The sequence below is a fragment of the Pararge aegeria genome, chromosome 13, assembly GCF_905163445.1.
Source record: "Pararge aegeria chromosome 13, ilParAegt1.1, whole genome shotgun sequence".
NCBI classification, from domain to species: Eukaryota; Metazoa; Arthropoda; class Insecta; order Lepidoptera; family Nymphalidae; genus Pararge; species Pararge aegeria.
In genome coordinates, this window is record NC_053192.1 from 2,430,397 (window position 1) to 2,455,154 (window position 24,758).

The following is a 24,758-nucleotide window of genomic DNA, read 5'->3' on the forward strand; positions in this document are numbered from 1 at the left end:
GGCCTTAACCGCTTTTCATTGTGGGTTTATATGATGATGAATATGTATGTCTATCAACCCGCATTGAAGCAGAAAAAATCCTGTATCCTATGAGAGACAGCCACCCTAGCGCAGTAGTGAGCTCTGTCTTATAAGGGGGAAGCCCCGGTGGGGGCCATTAAGAAATTAATATTTTTTATTTTCTCTTTCTCAAAGACGTGCCGACAAGCAATCTAGCGTTTTGGTGCAATGTAGACACCCATAGGTTTATGAGTTTAAATATAACTGCCATATAATCGGACGGCCGACTGGTTCAGTGGGCAGCGACCCTGCTTTCTGAGTCCAAGGCCGTGGGTGCGATTCCCACAACTGGAAAATTTTTGCGTGATCTTATATATATATTTCTTGTGTGCGTGTGTATGTCACTGAACTCCTCCTAAACGGCTGGATTGATTTGAATGAATTATTTTGTATGCGTTTGGTGGCACCCTGGATGGTTAAGATTCACAAATCAGCCCGACAGATGGCGCTGGGGTCCACTAGTATGTATATATAATTCATAAAATTATTCATCAGTCATCTTTAGTACCCATAACACAATGAATGAATGAATGAATGAATACACTTTTATTGTACACCACAGAGCAAATTTACAGAGATACAAATACAACAGCACAATAATAATAGCGATCTCTTCCAGGCAACCAAAGGCATACAAGAAAATGTTATAAGAAATAAGTAGGTGGTACAACAAACATAATTAAATAATTAGGATTTAAAACTAAATTAACATAAAAAAAACATAAAACAGTATATACTAAACATAACAAAATTCAAAATTCAAAATTCAAAATTCAAAATTCATTTATTTCAAGTAGGCCTAATACAAGCACTTTTGAAACGTCAAGTCTGTCCGTGTGTAGTGACTCTACCACCGGTTCGGAAGGCAGATTCTACCGAGAAGAAGCCGGCAAGAAACTCAGCAGTTGCTCTTTTCCAACATCAAAAATTTACATTTTATATTTTAACATTCATTTTTCTATCTTGTGAGAGATGAAAGCGGAGCCGGATGCTTCCAAGCAACCTTGTCATTAAGAAACTCATCAATTGTATAATAACCTCGCTGTAATAAATGTGTTTTAACACATTCTTTAAACTTATGGATTGGTAGGTCCAAAATTACCTTAGGAATCATATTATAAAAGCGTATACTCAATCCCACAAATGACTTCTGCACCTTTCGCAGACGATATGCAGATGTCACTAATTTATGACCATTTCTTGTAAGTCGACTGTTTATATCCACTTTTTGTTTATAAAGACTAATATGTTGTCTTACAAATACTATCTCTATATATATATAATGAAAATGGTATTCGTTTGAGGCTCAATCACGCCTAAACCACTGATCGTATCGACATGAAACTACCACCATTCGATGCGAAATTTTTCCTAGATGGTTTATGGCTATCTATTTTTTGAATTCCAACATTCCTTCATTTTTTTATTGCTGTTTTACTTTTATGAACATTTATCCCGCTAATTAAAACAAAAGATAAGCATTTTCTCTTGATTCTTTTGTTTTCATGGATTTCAACAGAGTGTATTAAACGGATTATGGTTTTTTACATTCAGCTAAGAATCTACTCACGGCAGTGGAGAACGGCTGGACCAATTGGGCTTTTTTTTTATCTTAAGAATTGTCAGGAGAAAGTTTTGTATGTAAGAAAATTTTAAAAAAGCCCGATAAAAAGTTAAAAATTTCGATGATAATCGAAGAATTCCCATCTATATAGTCACTCACCACGAAATCTCGGGAACCATAAGACTTAGAAACGTGAAACTTGGTAGGAATATTACTTTTGCTATGTAGAGGTCAGTTATGAATAGATTTTAAGAAATTCATTCCCCAAAGGGGATTGCGGGGGCGTTAACAATGAACAATTCCCGTTTTTAAACTATAGCTCCTATAGACTTCAAATTTGGTAGGAATCTTCTGTAAGAGGTGTAGAAATAGGCTATTAACGAATTTTACGATAGCTCACCCCACAGGGGGTTGCGGGGGTGGGTATTAACAATTAATATTTTTAATTTTCCAGCTAAAGCTCCTACAAGCTCCAAATTTTGTAGGAATTTTCTATAAGTGATGTAAAAATGATTTATGAACAAATTTTACGATATCCCACCCAAAGAAGATTGCGGACCGTTAACAATGAAAATTTTCAATTTCCAAGCGATAGCTCCTATAGACTCCAAATTTAGTGAGAGTGTTCTATATGTAATATAAAAATGATCTTCGAGCGGATTTTACAATGAATCACCTCCAATAAGGTTCGCGGGGGTGGGTGTTAACAATAAAAAATTTCAATTTCGAAATATAGCTTCTAAAAATTCTAAATATGGTAGGAATCTTTTATTATTCACATAAAGAACATCAAATGGATTTCAATAAAGTCTACTTCCGACAGGAATTGCGGGGGTGGGTGTTAAAATCTAAATTTTTTATTTCTAACCTGTAACTTCTACAGACTCCAAATTTGGTGGGGATCTTCGTGTATGTAGGGATATTAGTGTATTTCCTTACAACAATCGTCTTTTTGGCAGCGGAGAAAAAGTCATTGAGAGGTTTCAAAAACTTAACTTTACATGTAGCTATCCAATCAACGGACTAAGAATTTTACATTCATTTTACTTTTGCAGAGTACATAACCGACGAATTATTTTATTGCGGGATCGCGGAAATGTAACAGATTAAAATGAATGCATTTTCCAAGCACATGAGATGTGGAAAAGAAATTTAGTTACTTATTCCAATAGAATTCATAAAAAACATGCACAATTAATTTTCTATAAAAAATTAATGTCACGGAGAAAATTTTAGTTAACAGAAAATTCGTCGCACTTGAACCTAGACAGATTTCAACTTCACATATGAGACTTGCAATGACTTTAACTTAAACTTTCAATGCTCATTTCAAATTTTTTTCTTCATGTCAATTATTATTAATTTTTGGAAGAAAGGCACGGAAATGTTATAATGATTGCACATTGAAAGTTACAATGAATATTAGTGAGAAAAATCACCTGGATGAAAGATACAGGCTAAATCGATGGAATTTGGAATTTGAGTAAGTCTAAACAATATCGATGCTTACAGTTCTATCCGCGGGGCCTATTTATGTTCATACAAAAATAAAAAAAAGGAGAATAATAAAAATATGAAAAAAATAAATAAAAATGAAACATAAAATGTAATTTATTTCCTTTTTCAATTCGCCCAGCGAAGCGGGCTGGAAACGGCTAGTATTGTTATAAATGTATTGTGAGGCTACCGTAAGTATACCAATTTCTTTAAATTTTTCACGGAGGGATTCACGTGATTTAAGTTTATATATTGACCGTACAGCTCTTTTCTGCAATATGAATATAGTTTCAATATCAGCAGCTTTGCCCCATAATAAGATCCCGTAAGACATCACACTATGAAAGTACGCGAAGTAAACAAGTCTTGCTGTTTCTACGTCAGTAATCTGTCTAATTTTCCTGACGGCGTAGGCAGCCGAGCTTAGTTTACCTGCTAGTGTATCTATATGGGTACCCCACTGAAGCTTACAATCCAAGGTCATGCCCAGAAAAACTGTGGAATCTTCCATTTTTAGTGATTCTCCATTTATTATTATATTTTTATTAACTTTCTTTACATTTGGTAAAATAAATTCCACACACTTAGTTTTTTTTGCATTTAAAAGTAAATTATTGACAGTAAACCAGTGCGACACATGCGACATAGCACGGCTTACATCGTCAGAGTTGTCTCTACCTCTATCAGTTTTAAAAATTAGAGATGTATCATCAGCAAACAGTACAATGTCACAGGTTTCACTGACATGGTGTGGTAGATCATTTATATACACCAAAAATAGAAAGGGACCCAAGATTGAACCCTGTGGGACACCCATTGACGTAGCCGACCCCTGCGACTTAATGTCTTTTATGCAAACCCTTTGGGTTCTGTCACTGAGATAAGAGGCAACGTTTTTGATACCATAATGGGCTAGTTTAAGAAGCAAGGTTTTATGATCGACACAATCGAATGCTTTGGATAGATCACAAAAAACACCAATGGCATTCTGCGAACGTTCCCAGGCATCGTACACATGTTTTAAAAGTTTAGCGCCTGCATCCGTGGTGCTACGACCTTTAGTAAAACCGTACTGCTCCGGATGTAGTAAGTTATTTACATTGAAGTGATTCAAAAGTTGATTTAATATAATTTTTTCAAAGACCTTACTAAGAGCTGGTAAGATTGAAATGGGTCTGTAATTGTTAATGTCGTTTTTATTGCCAGATTTAAATAGAGGTATAAGTTTACTATGTTTAATTAAAATTGGAAAAGTACCTCTATCAACACATTCATTAAAAGTATGGCTAAGTAAGGGGCAATAACGTCTATAATGTTAGATATTACCATTACAGACATACCCCATAAATCACCGGTTTTTTTCTGTTTCAACAACTTTAAATTCTTTATTATATCATATGCAGATATATGTTTAAAATTAAATAAAACGTTGCACTCATTAACGTTGTTCCTCAATAAACTCTGAGCTGCAGTAGGTGAAGAATTAAGTGAATCAGTCAACAAAATAGGAACACTCTGAAAAAAGTTTTCAAAGGTACTTGCAACCTCACTGTCAGCGGTAACTTTATTATCATTAATAATTAATTCAAAGTTTACGTTGCGAGATTTAGCTTTCCCAGTTAAAGATATGTACAAAAATATAAAATATATTCCATACATATGTGTGTATTGTATATTTATTTATATATCTAACAGGTTAGCCCGCTACCGTCATTACTAACCGTTGCAGTCAAGGGCTAACTTGTGGTGTTATAAAAAATGTGTGTGTGTGGGCTGATGAATGATAACGATGATGATCAAGTTGCTGATGATAATGAAAACGCCTAGAATCGTGGCATTGATATCAGATAAGGGACCATCAACGTCGATGTACATATACATATTAATAACAGTATTAGCTACGGACAGTGGCGTGCACTTCATACATGCACGAAAGCACTGCATACCCTAAAATTTATATATAACTCGTATAGGAGAAGATTTTTTGCCGTTTTATTCAATTTGCTGCTGTATGCATACCCTGGTAGGAAACCAAGTGAACGCCACTTGCTACGGATTTCCCTATCTTATTACGGTATTAAGATACGACTGAGTCAGGTGTTACGAATTAAAATACCTTGTAAATATAGAAACTGGTGTTTATTTATAGTTTACGAAATTATATATTAAGCCACTTGGCCCAGTGCGATGTTACTACCTCTAGAGCTACATCTGATACATCTGATAGCAGAGGTAGAGCTTTTTGTGACAGAGCTCGTCCGGGGAAGTACTACCCGCCATGGTTATTCCTGCCGTCAAGCAGCATTACCTCGGTCCAGTCTGAAGAGTTGTCGGTGTAATTACAGTAAAGTACTAATAAAGTATTATAAATTCAAAAATATGTTTGTTTGTTTGTGCTTGCTTCATACCCAGTGGCGTGCACTCCATACATGCACAAAAGCACTGCATACCCTGAAATTTTTGTATGACTCATAAATGCGAAGGATTTTTCCATTTTATGGCACCTTCCTTCTTTATGCATACCCTGGCCAAAAACCCAGTGCACGCCACTGTAATCATACCCTAACTAAATAACAAATGAACTTTAATTTTGGCATAGAGTTAGTTGAAAGATCGGAGAGTAGCATAAACTACTTTTAATCTGGATTACAAGATTTGTTAAAAAAAAACGCAATAAAAGTAGACGAAGAACGCGGACAACTACTAGTCTAAATAGAAACTTTTGGGTTACTGTTATGATTTTCCGACCAAACTAGTGAAATAAAAAAAACTACTTAATCACTTTTAAAAACATAAAATATCTTGTGAATATAAAAAAATATTTTAAGTTATATGGGCGTAGTTTAATTGAAAACCTAACTAACGGCTCTGAGTATTGTCTAGTCGTGATAGAAACAGTGCGGTCTCTAGAGGTAATACATCTCACAGACTTGATCTATGGTACAAGGCGCCATTATCAAAGGTGTCAAATATACGCACCGACACAAAATAGACAAAGTACTTATCAGTAGCCATGCCGTTAAGCACACAGACCTAAGAAGTTTCGTTTTTATCTGTGGCCTTCCGTTATATTTCACAAGAAGTCCCCGTGGCTTCACCCGCGATTGCTTTGGTTCTTTAAAACTGCCGAATCCATCTGCATGCACAAAAAAATCTAAATCTAAATCTAAATTTAGGTTTCGCTAAGCCGTGCAGAGGCCACATTGTTGTTTTTGTTGATCTTTGGCCTGAGGTGCTTTTTTAGGATAAAAGTATGTAGGTCTCATGGATGCTAGCTATCTCTGTGCTAAATTTCATTAATTAAGCACCACTACAGGTTGCGCTCAACATAGTTTAACAAGTAAACAAATAGACAGACTTCTGCATTTTAATATTAGTATGGAGATACTTCCGTACTAATATTATAATTTAGTTTCGGGTTAACCGACAAAAAAATAGGTTTCGATATGTCTATTTTCTTGTGGAATTTTATGGGATGAAACGATTTAAATGGGTTTTTATTTGATAGGCAGGCATATGTATATATATATATATATATATGTATGTAAATGAAAACCTAAATAATACTTCAGGATGTATTATTTACTGTATCTGAGACTTATCTGTAACCGAAACGCTAATAGTTTTTGAGTAAACCATTGCTATAGTTTTTGCTAAAAGAAATCAGATACAGCCCTATCATCACATGCAAAAGTAAAATCAAGTGTCTCCTGTCACTTTTATAGGTACGCGTAGCGTAGGTACTATGCACGTGTCGGTATTTTATCTTCAATAGGGTTGTCATACGTAAACACTTAGAATGTTTTGAATTAGTTTGTATGGAAAAATAAATATGCTGTGAAAATATTAAATAAAATACTTTTACAGGGTGATCCCTTATGCACCCTTCAACATTATTTTGTAATTCCCTTAAATATATATAATATATATATTAGAAATAAATATAAATTAATAAATATACTACGACAATACACACATCGCCATCTAGCCCCAAAGTAAGCGTAGCTTGTGTTATGGGTACTAAGGTGACTGTGAATATTTTTATGAATAATATACATAAATCCTTATAATATATTTATTTAATATAATTGTTTTATAAATATAACCTAAAATAAACTATTTAAAACTAAATAAAATCTAAAACGTAATTATAGTATACATATAAACACCCAGACAATTCATGTTTATCACACAGCATTTTCCAGTTGTGGGAATCGAACCCACGGCCTTGGACTCAGAAAGCAGCGTCTTATATATTTATAATATATAATGTTGAAGGGTATAAATATAGGTAGATGTTTGGTTAAGATTTCATTAAAACATGGCGTAGCGGAGACCCGAATTCCAACAGCTAGGCGGTTTTATTTTGCAGGTGACCATAACTAATGTACGCCATCTACCGTAATAACTTCTATTATTTTTTGGTCACCCACTTAGCCTTACTTACCTATCTACTATATGAAATAACAAGATACGGAAAGCGAAATCTTGTCTCAGATTTTATGACGTTACGTTCCGTGCACGCGTCTATATGTCTCTTCCTATGTTACTTTTTCCCAATTTAATAATAAGAAGTGGATGCGTTAAATTATAGCTTGGCACTGGGTACGTAATGATAGCTCACGTTACGCTACTAATGATAATCTTCCAAAAAGGGGGCGAATGACATCAAGGCTCTTGTGCGTGTAATGAAAGGGACGGTACATTACGGAGATCAATAAACAAATCAAGGAATCTTATATATTTCCATCTCAACAATCTTCTAGATGAAAAGATGGATAAACAGCAATGTCAGCCAAATTAACTCTTGGACCTCGCTATTAAAACGGTTTTTTGGTCAGTAAAAATAAACATCTGTCCCTAGATGGATACTGAGATGGATTCTATGCGTATCTTCCTATAGAGGCCACGAGTTTCTGAAGATTGATACTTCGACGCTTCTCTAAATGGATGCTATGCGTTTTTGGAGATAGGTCCTACACCTCTCCCTATGTAGATACTACGCATTTCCTAATATGAACGCTACGAGTTTCCCTAGATGGATGTTATGCTTTTCCTTAAATGTGTGTGCTTAAATGGATGCTGGGTGTTTTCCCAGATGAATGTAACGTGTTCCTTTAGATGGATGCTATGCGGTTCCCTAGTTGGATGAAACACATATCCCTAGATGAATGCTACGCTATTTCCTAGATGAATGCTAAACGTTCCTGCATATGGATTCTATATTTCTTTCTCAAGATCCTTAGTTGGATGGATAGCATTTCTGTAGAGGGTTGCTACGTGTTTTCCAAGATGAATGCTACACGTTTTTTCAGATGGATGCCATGCGGTTCCCTAGTTGGATGAAACGTATTTACCTAGATGGGTGCTACGCATTTTTCAAAATGATTTCTACGCGTTTTTCGATGTAAACACGACGAGTCTCCTAAAATGATTACCACGTGTTTCCAACTTCTCCAGATACATGCTACGCGGTTCCCCAGATGGATGCTACGTGGTTCCCTAAATGGATGCTACGCGTTTATGTAGATGAATGTCACGTGTTTCCCCGGATGGATGCTACGCGTTTATGTAGATGAATGTCACGTGATTCCCCGGATGGATGCTACGCGTTTATCTAGATGAATGTCACGTGTTTCCCCAGATGGATGCTACGCAGTTCCTTAGGTACAACGCATTTCCCTATATGGATGTAACGCGTTTCCGTTTGCGTTTTCCGTTCCGCGTCGCTGGACGCTATGTCATTAGTGCAAGCTAGTAATAGATATGCAACGATGGATCACTGCTGTCATGGGTTGAACAATAGATAAACTTACACAGCCTGTAGATATTGTTGCGACCGATTAGCCTCGTCGTTGTCGTGCACATGACTAAGGTTGGGCACCTCCACCAGTCCCGACGTGGTGATCATTCTGAAAGTTCAAACATATGATATTCCAAAGATTTTAAACAAAGATTTTCGTGGTTAATCTACATTTGAGCGGTGTTTTGTGCGGTGATATTTTTAGATCAACTATTTAAACTTTTATGTCGACTTTTGTAACACCAAAAATTGAAAAAAAAAATTATTTCAATTTTTTATTTATATTATTTTTAGTCGTATACAAATTTAATCAAATTACATTCTGTAATTTGGTAAATAAAACATATCAACTGTATTAATATTAGTATTTTATTAGTGCCTACTTTTAGCGAATGTTATTATTATTCTCTTATAGGAGAATACTCAAATTACAACATATTTAAGAAGATACAGAACCCTCATCCGGCAATTACAGCATGTGTCCAAAATCAGTGAAAACGAAAACTCACTAACTCTACTCGAGGTAAAATAATTACTGTCAACTGCTAAATGGAATGAAGTGACACACCGCCTGTTCGAGTAACACTACTAAAGCGGAGTGGTTTAAATGCTTGAATATTAGTCGTGTAAATGTTTTCTGTATGTTCTTAATTCTGTTAAAATGACATTAGGTATATGCTAAAATAAAAGGTACAAAAATACATACGTACAAGGTGCGCAGTTCAGGCATAGCCGGGAGCGGTGCTATCTTGTGCAATAAAGGGGCTTGGGTTATACTCCTGCAAAGATGGAAACAGTTATAGTCATCATCACCTCATAGGTCATAGGTCTCTTGTATCAAAATCATCATCATTAGAAGAAGGGCTTAAGGCCTTAGTCCACCACGCTGGCCCTGGTCTTTTGTATAGACTTCCAAAATCCATGGTCCTAGGCCTGTTTCTAGCAGCCACTTTTATAGTACACACAAAAAAAAAAAAAACAATTTGTTGCTAACGTTTTAGAAGAAGGAAGCTTCTTCCAAGTCTCACTCTTGGCATAAGTTGTGGTTGGTGGTGTGGTATGGGTTACGATCCCTAAGAGTGTCTCTGGCGACCTCACTCCAGCGACTTCTATTTGTGGCATTGGTAGAAAACTCAGGAACTGAGTAACAAGTTGTTAAATTAAACCGTCCCTTTGTGTGTTCTATCGACTCTATAATGGAGAGTGTTCTGAAGAGTTGTTTGCATTGATGCATCCTTCCCTGTTATCTGACCGCACCTCACGCATTAGAAATAAATTCCATTCTCATCATCTGGATGCCTTGTATTCTTCTACTGTTCAAAATACCAGATCATTTCGACCGCGCATTTGCAAATTGTCGAGCGATCTCACTCTTGATGTGTTTCATCCAAAATACAATCTATGGTTATTTAAAGGGCGGATAAACAAACTCTTTAAAAGCCGGCAACGCACGGGTGGCTCCTCTGATGCTGCCTATGTTTATGGCTGGCGGTGATTACATCAGGTTGCCCACTTGCTCCTATTCCCGCTATTAATATTTAAAAAGACGGTAGTTAATCAGAAGGTAGTTAGGTCTCCTTAAACTGAAAAGCTAAGCTGTTGTGGGTTTAGCCTTTTATAATCTTCTCTATCCATGGCCCTCTCCTTTACCACTTTATAAGTACATAACCTTTCCTTTTATTTGCCCATAGAAGCCAATCTCGGACGTCCTAGTCTCCTCTTTCCATCTACTTTACACTCAATTATAGTTGCCGTTAATTCATCATGACTAGGTGGCCAATAATTGCCCCTCTTCTGATTTCTATAATAATTATATTCTTCTTTTCACTGACTCTAGTACTTTTTTTTTCCAATTTTCTCAGTCCAACTTATTCTCTCAATTCGGCGCCAGTGGTGTTGGCGAAATTTCGAATGCTTCTAGCAGTCTAATTTCCCTCCGTGTCATTTTTCAAGTCACGCAAGCATATAACACTATGCTCCAGATGTAAGATTTAATGAACCGTTTTTTAATGTAAGAGTACATTTTAAATGATTTTTACAATGAAAGCGAAACACAATGGAGCTAAATAGATGTCATTCTGATATTTTAAAATGGCCTAAAAACTATCTATTATCCAAGATGATGGAGGCATGGTTCCTATAAAATATTGAAAGCTAAATACCTACCCGAGCCTGAAAACAATCTTGTCCATATTTTCGCTAAACGTCCCTACTAAGCAGGTGACGTCATAAATTCCATTATACAAGAGTAATACATATAATAACAGAGAATAGGGCAGTAACCAATATAATCATTGACATTATGAGTCTGAGTTATGACTTGATTGACGTAGGTAATATAATACTTATCGATCTTTTTGTGTCTCTAGTTAGATCATTGTATTCACGAAACAATGTCGTTAGGTACAACATGGCCGATAACTTTTAATACAAATGTATCAACTTGCTGTTATCGGTAAATACCATCAATGTATAATAGGAAAATGATGATATCTTAGAAACTCTACTATCTTCAGACAGACTGAATGAAATATATCATTTTCCTCGGAATGATACCTACTGGCTTACCGCTTTAATATATGCATTTTTTGTGATTTTTCACTTTTATGTGTGACACGCATTGCTATTCATTAAACGCCTAGAGTATTAACTTTTGAGCTGATTTTATAGAAAAAAATATTTACGTTTTTTTTAAGTCTTTCTTTCTTGAGATATGGCATAGGTAACCTACCTCAGGGAATATCTTACTTAGTGTAGTTTTAGATTTAGAAATATGAAGAACGTCTTTACATAATTACCTATTTATATGATAACAATACTCAAACGTTGTTAACTAACATTGCCAGTCTTAAATGCATCAAAGCCGCGTTAATTTTTATTGTTACAAAGTTTTTTCTTGAATTCCTTAAGTATAATTAAATTAAATGTCGTTTGTGAGTCGTTTTAAATAACTTCTAATGTTAAAAGTTACTTTGTTCCAGCTGAAATTAAGTATTTCTCGTAAATTATGGTGCACGGTTCCATAACTTAAATGTCTTTTAACGAAATTGCTAGACTAAAATGTCTTTAATGACTTATACAGGCAGTTTAGTAATATTTTGCAAAAATAATGGTCAGAGGGTATTTGTGAAGTTACAATAATTTTAATGATTAACATAATAGAATAGAACAGAACGAAACAGAATAGAAAAGAATATAATAAAATATAATATAAACTAAATGATTATACAAAGCTATGGCAATCTGCAATGACACTTATGGATTTCATATAATTAATATTCAATTAATAATTTTAAAAAAAGTTATAATAATAAGAAGATAAATATCAATATTAATCAAAACGTGCATGTCAAAAAATATTTAAAATTAGGTACATCTTGGCACATGAAGTTTGTTTGGATAACTTTTATTTTGATTAAAATCGTCTTTGCACTTAAAATACCCGGTATATTTTTTGAGCTATTGCATTATATTTGCTAAAGCTTTATTTATTAATTTCTGATAATCAAGACTAGTTCCTCACACAAGGACTGTTGTGTCATCAGGAAATAAGACAAGGATGACTTACACGATTTGGAAGGTCATTTATGAAATTACGAAACAAAAAATAAGAAAAACAATTGTTTTAATTTAATTTAAATACTCTTTATGAGAAACAAGAGAACCCCACTTACAATGATCGAAGAGACGGCATTTTTGTCAGATCTTCTACGGCGATGTGTTCCAATTTTGGCGCGTTCATTACTATCCTGTGAATTAAAAAGTCAATTACTATCCTTCTTTATCTATATATATAAAAGGCAAAGGTCTGACTGACTGACTGATCTATCAACCTACAGCTATAAGTACTTGACGGATCGGGCTGAAATTTTCCACACAGATAGTTATTACAATGAAGGAATCCGCTAAGAAAGGATTTCTGAAAATTCCAACCCTAAGAGGGTTTTTTTTTTTTTTATTCGACAATACACACATCGCCATCTAGCCCCAAAGTAAGCGTAACTTGTGTTATGGGTACTAAGATGACTGATGAATATTTTTATGAATAATATACACAAATATTTAGAATATACAGACACTGAAAAACATTCATGCTTGCATTTATGCATGCATTTATTTATTTATTATTCATGCTCATCACACAAACATTTTCCAATAGTGGGAATCGAACCCACGGCCTTGGGCTCAGAATGCAGGGTCGCTGCAAACTGCGCCAATCGGCCGTCAAATTCCAACTCCAAAGGCGTCAAATAGGGGATGAAAATTTATATGAAAGTTTCTGGTTTTTTAAGTAATTTACGTTCACATTTTTCTATTAGCAGAAAGGCATTTTTTTAAAACAAAGGTTTTAATATTTACCAAATCAAAAATTAAACTTAACGTGAGCGAACCCGCGGGTAAAAGCTTGAATTTTATAACCGTGAAAGTTTGTGAGGATGTATGGATGTATGACGTGGCCGCTTAATATAACTGCCATTCTCCTAACAGGTTAGACTGCATCATCACTTAGCAGCAGGTGAAATTGCCGTTAAGCCTTTCACCTGCTGCTTAATTTGTAGTAGAATTAAAATACATATATTTATAACACATGTTTTAACAGTGAAGGAACACATCGTGAGGAAATCTGAATGCATGAGAGTTCTCCATAATATTCTCAAAGGTGTATGAAGTCCACCTATCCACCTACATCCTTCTAATTCCGACGGGAGACCCGGAGTAAATGGTTTGGGCCGATAATGGACACAATACACATATCGCTATCTAGCCCCAAGGTAAGCGTAGCTTGTGTTATGGGTACTAGGATAACTGATGAATATTCTTTACCAATGTGGTAGAGTCATTACAAACAGACATACTTGATGTTTCAAAATTGCTAAAGTAGGCCTACTTGAAATAAATGAATTTTGAATTTATTTTATATTTATTTGTTCACATAAAACAATAGCAGATAAGGCGGAGAACTTCTCTTAAGTTTAAAACCTGTGCCAAAAGATCTCGCTCTACGATTACAAACATATTTTTATTTAAATTTTTTATATAATACATTTATTTATTTCTGACATGCGAGTAAAACATGCAGTGTGCGATTATGTTATGTGTACGTTCATGTATGTGTAAGTGTGTGTGTGTGTTTGTGTATACGTGATGCTGATAATTACTACCAAGATACTGAAAAACGTTAATGTTCATCACAAACAAACAATTTTCCATTGTGGGAATCGAACCCACAGCCTTGGACATACAAGCAGGGTTACAGCCCACTGCGCCACTCAGCTGACGAACAATGATGATGAACTAAATACTTACAGATGTTCTACTTCGTGAAGACGGAATCCGCGCGCGCTGATAAGCCTTGCATTGAGCCGCGTTATATTGGTGTTCAGGAACTCCACCGTGATGCCCGCCTTCGCTTCTTGCCCAGTGCTCGACTTCACTGAAACAAGATAAAAATATCATGATTCGTCGTTATCGACCGCATATAATACGAATATTCTTTGCGGGGTTAAGCAAATTGAGATTCAAATTTAAAAATGTTTTGTTCATGTAGACCTTGTCACAGGCACTTATGAAGCGTTTATAATTATGTTATGTTAGGTTATGGTGATAATTGCATTTGTTAACTTAAAGCAAGAAGGGTTGCAAGCGCGCTCTGGTGTAAGAAGTAATCCCTACTAATATTATAAATGTCCATGTAAGTTTGTTTGTTACGATTTCACGCAAAAACTACTTTACCGATCCTCATGAAACTTTGTACACATATTCTTGGAAGTGTTAGAAGTAATATGGGATACTTTTTATCCCGACATTAAGCTCGGTTCATTTGGGAGAGGGGATGAGTGTTTGACGATTTTACACCATAACTCCGACAAATTATAACCGATTTAAATAATTATTTTTGTACTATAAGGGTTATAATATGTGTTTAATTTTGCCCAAACTGTGGTTGGAAATAAAGGACAGACTCCTCAGGGAACAGCAGCAATCCCCTCATTTAAGGCGATATTATAGTAATAATAGCGATACTGAATACTTTAAAATTTTTAGATCTTCAACTAAAGTTAATGGCACATCAAAAAACAAAATCAAACGCAGATGAAGTCGCGGGAAACAGCTAGTTTGATATAAAATGATATAAAATTATCCTTAAATGAATTACTAATTATTTTATTATTTGAGTTAAGTTAATTTTACTTCTAATATTATTATTGTTACAGTCCACGTTCTTTTTAAATTTTGTGTCTGCGTATTTTTTTGTAGATAGCTTAAACTTTCCAATATGTATTGATTATGCACATGTCATAATTTTAGCTCCTTTAAATTTTTCTCTTTAGTTATTTTCAGTTGTGGGATTCGAACCCACGGCCTTAACTCAGAAAGCAGGGTCAGCAGCAGCTGCCATTTGCCTCAGACGGTGACAGGCGGCCGGACAGCGGAGTTTTTAATTAATTAATTTACCAACTTTTTAATTTAATTTACAATTTACAACTACTTTAGGCTTTAGGCCCACCACGTTGGCTAAGTGCGGATTCATGGACTCGGATTAATACTCTATACTTTTAAGCTTGTTTTCGAACCTCAAGATATAGTCATAGATATTTAAATACGGTAGCTAACCTAAAAATACACATACAGTAGTCGTAGAGTCGTAAACCCGTTTGTTTAGAGAAATCCGTACGAATATTTTCTGCCGTTTAGTAAATATTTTAATTAAAATCTCATTATATTAGTTTTGATTTACATGATAGCTGAGCGAATGTTTTGTTATTAATTCAAATTACATTTATTTGTACAAACAAACGGGTATATTAATAACTGCTTGTTATGTTTCTGACAGGAAATACACACGTCACTTGCTTATGCGAGGTTTTGGTATGTTTACTATATAAATAGATTGTCAAAAAGAATTGGTTTAAAAAACTGAACTATATTCGAACATTTCAGTTATGTCACTACTACCTAATTGATTTAGTGGACAGCAGATCTACGGATCACAAGTATCACAGTAATAATTTTAAATGACATTGTGAGATGGTGATAACAAAAAAAAACATCCGGCTAAGTTTGTTGTGGGCTTCTTCTTAGACCAGGACGCGTTTTAGGACAGATTTAAGTTTACGAATGTGGTTATCGCCATCATCTCACTACCGTGTAATTCTTATGTACGCATCAAAAGTGCCACCTATGGGCCTACTTGAATAAAGATATTTTTGACTTTGACTTTGACAAGGTCCCGGGATCGATTCTCGAGTCGGCCTTTGCTTCAGTCTGTTAAGATGTTCTTTCTATCAACCCGGAGAGCGGAATTCGATTAAGTCTCACGTGCTTGGTAGAGCAGGTGCCAGCTATAATCAACTAGCATGTGATAAAAGCCTCAGAAATACTTACTTTACCATTTATAATATTAGGAGTGGAGATTAAATTTTAAAAATAAATAGTTTCTGGTGCCTAAATTAGTTTTCCCTGTCAGATTATAATCAAAATATCCCTACTTAATATTATAAATGTGAATGTAAGTTTGTTTGTTACGCTTTCACGTAAAAACTACTTAACCGATCATCGTGAAACTTTGTACACATATTTCTGAAGGTATTAAAATTAAAATATGATGCTTTTTATCCCGAAATTAAGCCCATTTCTTTTGGAAAGGGGTAGAGGATTGGTGTTTGACGATTTAACACCATAACGCCGTCAAATGATAACAGATTTAAATAATTAATTTTGTACTTTAGAGGTTATAATGTCGGTTTGATTTGCCTAAATTTCGTGTAGATCTGATGAATGTGATTGGAGATAGAGGACACAACTCCTCAGCGGACGGCAGCAAACCCGTCATTTAAGGCTTAGCTATCCTAAATACTTAGAGTTCGTAGAATTACACCTAAATCGAATGCCACATGTCTTTCCAAAAGCAAAAACAAACGCAGACGAAGTCGCGGGCAACAGCTAGTGAGTTATAAAAAAAACGAAAGCTAACGACGCATTATCCACGAATAAGCGCCACTCTCTTTCCACTCGTCTTTCTCTTTCCACTTTACCAAATATGTACTTCCACTTTACTATGAAAATTACGCTCAATTTTCATAATATATTGGAAAGCGGTTTATTTCGAAATGGTCCCTTTTAAATTTCATATAGAGCCGAACTTTTAAAAAAATAAAAGCAAATCAACCACGATTGCTGCTTTCGTACCAATATGCATTGTTTACATACCTCCTCGAAAAATTGGCTATCCAACACTGAAAGAATTTTTCAAATTCGACTATTAGTTCCTGAGATCATTGCGTTCAAGTAAACTAACAAAAAAACTCTTCAGCTTTATATATTAGTATAAGATATAAATATAACAAAAGGTCGTGACTACCCTCATGGCGTGATAGGTGTTGACGCGTTCGTTTAGCGTCGCACTACGTGACATCTCAATTATCTGTTTATTGTGTACCCGGCTGCGGAATGAGGCCGCTAACTCGCCGTTTATCGTCGCCACTCAACATAATGTTCGTATGGCGTTGATGGAAAAAATAAGGTATAACTCTGTATACATGGTGGTTTTTCGACCTCCCTGAAACAGTTGGTAATCTCAGAAATGGGATGATGGTAATTTTATTCTACTACAAGTTAACCCTTGACTGCAATCTCGCGCTCGGAAGAGTTGATGCAGTCTAATGTAGTAGCAAACTAACCTGGGGTATGGCAAAAATATACAGTACCCGTGGAATTTATGAAGAACCAAAAAAACGAGGGTATGATCGCCATGCTTATTTCTGCCACAGGGGTATGGATAAATCCATGGTATCGCATATTTGGGGTATGGATTAAATATAACTGCCATAATACCTAACAGGTTAGCCCGCTATCATCTTTGATCATCACTCATGTGAGATTGCAGTCAAGTTAACTTTAAGTGGAAAAAAAACCATCATCAGGTGGACCATCTGCTTGTTCAGCAGTTTTTTTTTTTAAATATTAATAGCGGGCATACGAGCAAGTGGGTCACCTGATGTTAAGTGATCACCGCTGCCCATAAACATCTGCAGCACTAGACGAGCCACCGATGCGTTGCCGGCTTTTCTAATTAATTTAATTGAGTTTTGATTAATTTATTTTCTAACACATTTTACAGTTCGCTTGCTAACAGTGGCGATCTCGCGACAGGTTTGCGACAGGCGTCAATCTTGCAATCACTGCTGTCAAACGTCACTTTTGCTTATTTATTGTATGAAAAAGTGACGTTTGACAGCAGTGATTGCAAGATATACGCCTGTCGCAAACCTGTCGCGAAATACTTAATCACCCTGCGGGGCACGGGTCTCCTTCCACAATAAATTTAGCTGGCCCAGTATGGACTGCTGGACTTGACACGCCTGTGACAATATTATGGAGAAGTCTCAGGCGTGCACGTTTCCTAACGATGTTCTCCTTCGCTGCTAAATGAAGTAATATTTAATTATATTTATTTATATTACGTACTTTTGATCTATTTGTGTACACTACTTTATTTATTAGTATTTAGTTATTGGCATGTATGTATTTTAAAATTTTTACCACCAACAGTCATTTCTCCTCTTCTTATTTTCCTAATACAAAGGTTGCCTGGCAGAGATCGCTATTAAGCGTTAAGGCCGCCTTTTGTATTCTACTTCTTTCTATATGTTTCTGTTTTTATTATATTTTGTATATGTTAATGTTGCTGTATATAAATAAATAGTTTAATAATAATTGCTTAAAATGCACATAACTTCGAAAAGTTAGAGCTGCGTGCCGGGATTCGAACTCGGACACGACGAGAATGATGCCAAAGTCCTGACTCGGTTTGCTAATTATAAGCATAGTAAAATAAACAGGCAGTCATTTTGTATACCTTCGTGAAACATTAGTTATTGATTTTGCATGTTGAAATAGTAAACGTTCGAAGTTTTGTTTATTACATACTAAGGTTTGCATAGTGTATTGGTATTAGAAAATTACGATGTTTGAAAATGGTTATTAGTTAATTTATTTTTACAAAAAAAACTCAAGCGCGTTGAGCTATTTATAAAAATATAAACTAGACTATATTATTTTATGGCCGCTTGGCGCAGTGGGCAGCGGCCATGCTTTAAGAGTCCAAGGACGTGGCTTCGATTCCTACAATCGAAAAATGTTGGTGTGATGAACATGAATGTTTTTCAGTGTCTAGGTGTTCATATATATATAAACACCCAGACAGCTGAAAAACAAATTATGTACTAGCTGTTGCCCGCGACTTCCTCTGCGTTTGATTTTGTTTTTGAAGTGGCATTAAATTTAGTTGTAGTTCTAAAAAAAAATAAAGTATTCAGTATCGCTAAGCCTTGAATGAGGGGTTTGCTGCTGTCCGCTGAGGAGTTCTGTCCTCTATCTCCAACCACAGTTTGGGCAAAATTAACAAATATTATAACCTAATTTGTTGGAGTTATGGCGTTTAATTATCAAACACTTTCATCCCCTCTCCCAAAGAAACCGAGCTTAATGTCGGGAAAAAAGTATCCTTTATTACGACTAGTAGTTTTTGCGTGTAAGCGTAACAAACAAACTTACATTGACTTTTATAAAATTAGTAGGGATAGGGATAGGGATAGGGATAGAGTTTTAGACATGAATATTTTAATTTATAATATCGATAAGTATTTATGTATATTGTATTATTAAAATATTCTTCAGTCGTCTGAGGACCCATAACACAAGCTACGCTTACTTTGGGGCTCTTTGGCGATGGCATTTGGCAAAAAACCCATTGTATATTTATTATTATTTATTATAGCTTCACTGGTAACAAATGTAACGAAAATAAAAATAATAAGTTTTTTTTTTAAGACGGTGGAATTTCGAAATCAGAAAAAAAAACGTCCTACCCAAGCTTAGCAGTGGTCCCTTTTTTTTGGATTGTGTGTGCTGATTAACCCTAATGGTTTTAACAGCGTAACGCGGGGTTGTCGGCGAGCCTCGGAATGGGGCTCTGCCAGGAAGAGTTTGAACCCTAGGGCTCGAAGGAGCGCCGAACCTCGGCTCAGCTCTCGCTTCCGAGAACGTTAGAAGTCGGGGACCTCGTCTTCGCCGGCGAAGTCGCTGTGCAGAGGTTGATTGTGTGTTCTGATAATAATAAATAAATAAATATACTACGACAATACACACATTGTCATCTAGCCCCAAAGTAAGCGTAACTTGTGTTACGGGTACTAAGATGACTGATGAATATTTTTATGAATATAATACCCATAAATACTTATAATATACAGATAAACACCCAGACTATGAAAAACATTTATGTTGTGGGAATCGAACCCACGGCCTTGGACTCAGAAAGCAGGGTCGCTGCACGCTGCGCCAATCGGCTGTCAATAATAGATATTGAAACATCGAAAGCTTTAGAAACATGACCTCTATCGCAGTTGCCACGGTATAAGATGGAGAAAAATAGACCTTATTTACGCATCATCACTATCAGCCCATTAGTGGTAGACTTCACACACCTTTAAGAACGTTATGAAGAACTCTTAGGGATGTTTTTTTTAGAATGTTTTCCTTCCCCGTTAAAACAAGTGATAGGAGCCAGGCCACTCCGTTCTCACAAGATAGAAATATTCTAAAGAATATTAAACTGTAAAATTATATTTATCAAGAGCAATCTACTGAGTTTCTTGCCGGCTCTTCTCGGTAGAATCTGCTTTTTGAACCAGTGGTAGAGTCACTACCAACAGACCGACTTGATTATAAACTGGGCCTACTTGAAATAAATAAATTTTGTATTCTTTTGAATTTTGATAATTCAATTGTTTAATTCCGAATAGTTGCGTACGTGCCAGGCATAGAACTCGGCCACCCGAAAGGAAGACCGAAGCTCTATCCACTGAGCTATATCAACTTACTCAAACGGGAGTCTTAATTGAACGTCTATTATAGTGAACTTCGTGACGTCACCATGTCACGAACAGTCCACGTGCCTCGATCTTTGTTCTACTAATTACGTACGATACTTCAATATAAAACTAATAACTTTCCTTCAGCAAGTTCTTGAGTTTTTAATTTCCGAAATTGTTTTTTTTGTTGTTTTTTGTATCGTCCGTTATTTTGTTATTGGTGACAGTTCTGTTATACACACACTACTATTTTACCTAAAGGGCAAAACGGGAGCCTGTACTATTACGCCGATGTCCGCCCGTCTGTCTGTCATTCTGTCACCAGGCTGTATCTCATGAACCGTGCTAGTAAGACAATTTAGTATAGATGTTGTATATCTGTTGACGTTATTACAACAACTTCAAAAAAATCAGCATATGATAAAGTTTGTATTAAACGTAAGCTTACGTAGTCCTATTATAGTATAAAGGACTACATATAATAGTCCTTTATATTATAATAGGACTATGTTATATGTCCTAGTATAATAGTCTTATTATAATTGATAAAAAAGCTCGGGTGATCTCTAACCAGGTTGCCTCTTCTTATAATTTTGAATTACAGTGTGAGATGGTGATAACACACGGTAAAACACACGACTAAGTTTTTTGTGGGCTTCTTCTTAGACCAGGACGCGTTTTGAAACCTCGTAGCTTTAGTTTTAAGTCTACGAATTACGCTTGACGTTTCAAAAGTGCTTATAAATTAGGCCTACTTGAAATAAATGAATTTTGAATTTTTTTAATTTTGAATATGGTTATCGCCATCATCTCACTACCGTGTACACATTTGTCATGTACCTAATGTACGCATCATAAGTGCCATCCTATGGGCCTACTTAAATAAAGATATTTTTGACTTTGACCTTCGGTATCTACGCTTGCTTAGAGGTGGTCAGTCATCGGCTTATTTTATTAGTAACCAGGAAATGCAACGCTTTGTGTGCATATTGAAGTATACAGTGGCGTGTACTTCATACATGCACAAAAGCACTGTCTACCCTGAAGATATATAACGCGTATAGGAAGAGATTGTATGCATACCCCTTTTTTTTGGCGTGGTGGAAAAGCTTTATTGCTACCTCCGACCCTTGGGCAAGACGAAGTTTAAGAAGAATAAGAAGAAGAAATACTTTATTGCACACAAACATCAGAATATACATAAAATATATAATAAACAACAACAAGAATTGTAGGCATGCAAAGGCGGCCTTATTGCTGCAAGCAATCTCTTACAGGCAACCTCTGGCAGAAGGAAAAGCTGCAAGAGAGTGGGATAGTGCAATTATACTACATATAATATACATATAAAATAAATAAATATATAAATATATAAATACATATGTATATATAAATATAATATAAATACATATATAATAAATGTATATATAAATACATATATAATTAAATAATGAAAAAAGAAAAATACAAATAATACCCATTAATTACGATATTTGTTCAAATTACTTCACTCAAAGACATAGTAGCCTTTAAGACGACATTTAAATATGGGAAGGGATTGACTTTTACGGATGTCAGCAGGCAAATTATTCCAAAGAACAACAGCCTTAAAAGTGGAAGAGTTACCGAAGAACTTAGTTTTGCAAAATGGGAGTACCAGACGGTTAATTGTGGGACTCCCCCCTAAAATAAAATTTAACCAACTAATGTTCTGGTACAGTAGTAACATGTAATTCTTTGGCATGTGACTGCGCGCTGCAGCACAGAGCTGGGAAGATGACCCATTAACCACAGGACGCAAAGTTGATTTTAATTGTTTATGTGTTTCTCTTTTGTTTTCCTTTTTCTCTTTTTAAATTATTCAATTTCAATTTCAATTGTTTTGCATTTATAATACTATTAGAGGAATAGTCACGAGACATTGTCGTGGAGGGGACGACGCGTAGTGGTGGTTTAGCGGCTATAAAAGGCGGTGCGCGCTTTATTCGAGATTAGTACATGAAATCATTATCAAAGACCTACTTTGAAAATGCAGTCCGACTCCCCAACCCCCTAGTGGTCGAGGCGTCCACTTATACCCCCGTCCCCGACGTCGAGCCAAAGCGGCGACGTCCGAAGCATGTCCTTGACGACCCTGACGATAAAATAACTACCGACAACGTGTCCCAACAACACACACACACACGCAACAAACACAGCGTCTTCGCCGGCGAAGACGAGGGCCCCTCATTTCTGACGTCATCCGGACGTGGATCCTTACCACAGTCCCCGTGACCGTTCGGACTAAACAATGATTACTCCAAAAGTCTCTACTCCATCAACACTCAGATTAACGTCGAACCGAGCCGAGGTCCGAGCCCTCGCAGGAGGCACCCTCGGGTCGACGTCTCCCACTCTTCCCCGATGTCGTCGAGCCCTGGGGCTCTTCTCATGGCGAGCTTTCGCGCTCGCCCCACTCCCCCGGTGACGCATTAGCAATCCCTCAGGTGGTTAGCGGCAAGTGTCCATCCGAATATCGAAAATCCATTCGAGAGAATCTTCGTGTACCGTCAACTAGTTTAAGGGGAACCCCTGTCCGTTTGAAAAGTCAACCTGCTCATTTTATTTTTTTTAATTTAATTTCTCTAAATAAGTGTGTTATTAGTTCTGTAAATACTTTGCTTTAATTTGTTTTAAAAATATATAAGTGTGTGTAGTCGTGATTGATTTTTTTTTAATATTAAAATTTTACGTCCTAAAAATACAATATTTAAAATATATCTAATTATATAATGTAACTTATGTACGTACACGCAGTTTCAAAAAAAAATCAAAATTCATTTATTTCAAGTTGTCGCACCCCTAAAAAGGGGTATACCCAAACTAGAAACCACCACGGCATGTATTTCTTGTTGGCTTTGTTAGAGGCCCGGGGAACCCGTTGGATACCTCCCGGACGTACCAACCACCCCAACCCGCGCTCTGTATGCATACGGTAAGAAACCCAGTGCACGCCATTGAAAGTATGTATGTATATATGGGTACTAACTACACAATATTGCAGGCCCTTACGTTGCCTCGCCTCGGTGCGATGAAGTTCACGCGGTTGGAAGATTTCAAAAGATTTCAAACATACATTATTTGCGCCCATTCTTAAAATAAGATCCATCATCAATACGTCAGCTACGAGCCGCTGGTAGGTCGCCAAAATATACAGTACACAGACAGCGTAGGATATGAAAAGATGCATTAGGAGAGGAGTACCTACAGTGTTAACAGACGTGACCTGATTTATTACGCTTTTATAATTTGGGTCGAGCTTAATACTTTACAAGTTCTTGGCCCAGTATTAATTTCTGAAAATGAGTTAATTTATTTTGTGCATATAAACGTGAAAAGCTGTGCTGGCAGTCGGCTTCACTTCAGGGCCGAGTACGAATCCCAGCACGCACCTCTTAAGTTTTATTTATTTATACACCACAAATAGAAAAAAAGCAAAGGACAACAAGAATAAACTTAAAAATTACGATACAAAAGGCGGCCTTATCGCTTTGTAGCGATCTCTTCCAGACAACCTTAGAAGTTTTCTAAGTTATTTGCGTTTTAAGTAATTAAACTATTCATTTGCTTCAACGGTGAAGGAAAACATCGTAAGGAAACCTTCATGCTTGAGATCTACACAATGTTCTCAAAGGTGTGTGGAGTCCACCAATCAGCACTGGGCCAGCGTGGTGGATTACGGCCTTAACCCCATCTCATTGTGGGAGGAGACCCATGCCCTGTAGTGTGCTTACTTTAGCGGTAAAGGAAAACATCATAAGGCCTTCATGCCTGAGAGTTCTCCGTAATGTTCTGAAAGGTGTAAGGGGGGCACTAATCTGCACGGGGGCAACGTGGGGGATTAACCTAAACCCTTCTCATTGTGGGAGGTGACCCATGCCCTTTAATGGACCGGGTTGATATGATGATATAATTATGA

General features: G+C 36.1%; 1 protein-coding gene across 5 annotated transcripts in view; it reads right to left on the reverse strand.

The window, feature by feature from the left end:
* Positions 1-24,758, reverse strand: part of LOC120628747 (lutropin-choriogonadotropic hormone receptor-like) — a 109,588-nt gene that overhangs the window by 13,223 nt on the left and 71,607 nt on the right. For 4 of the 5 annotated variants that reach the window (XM_039897350.1, XM_039897352.1, XM_039897349.1 and 1 more), the window contains 4 exons: positions 14,232-14,358; positions 12,599-12,673; positions 9,635-9,703; positions 8,938-9,033 (listed from right to left, as the gene is read on the reverse strand). In XM_039897350.1, the coding sequence (XP_039753284.1) occupies positions 8,938-9,033; positions 9,635-9,703; positions 12,599-12,666 (233 nt within the window). In that variant the 5' untranslated portion in view covers positions 12,667-12,673; positions 14,232-14,358. Of the gene's footprint in view, positions 1-8,937; positions 9,034-9,630; positions 9,704-12,598; positions 12,674-14,231; positions 14,359-24,758 lie in introns of those variants that run through there. The other variant, XM_039897353.1, reaches the window with a different exon arrangement.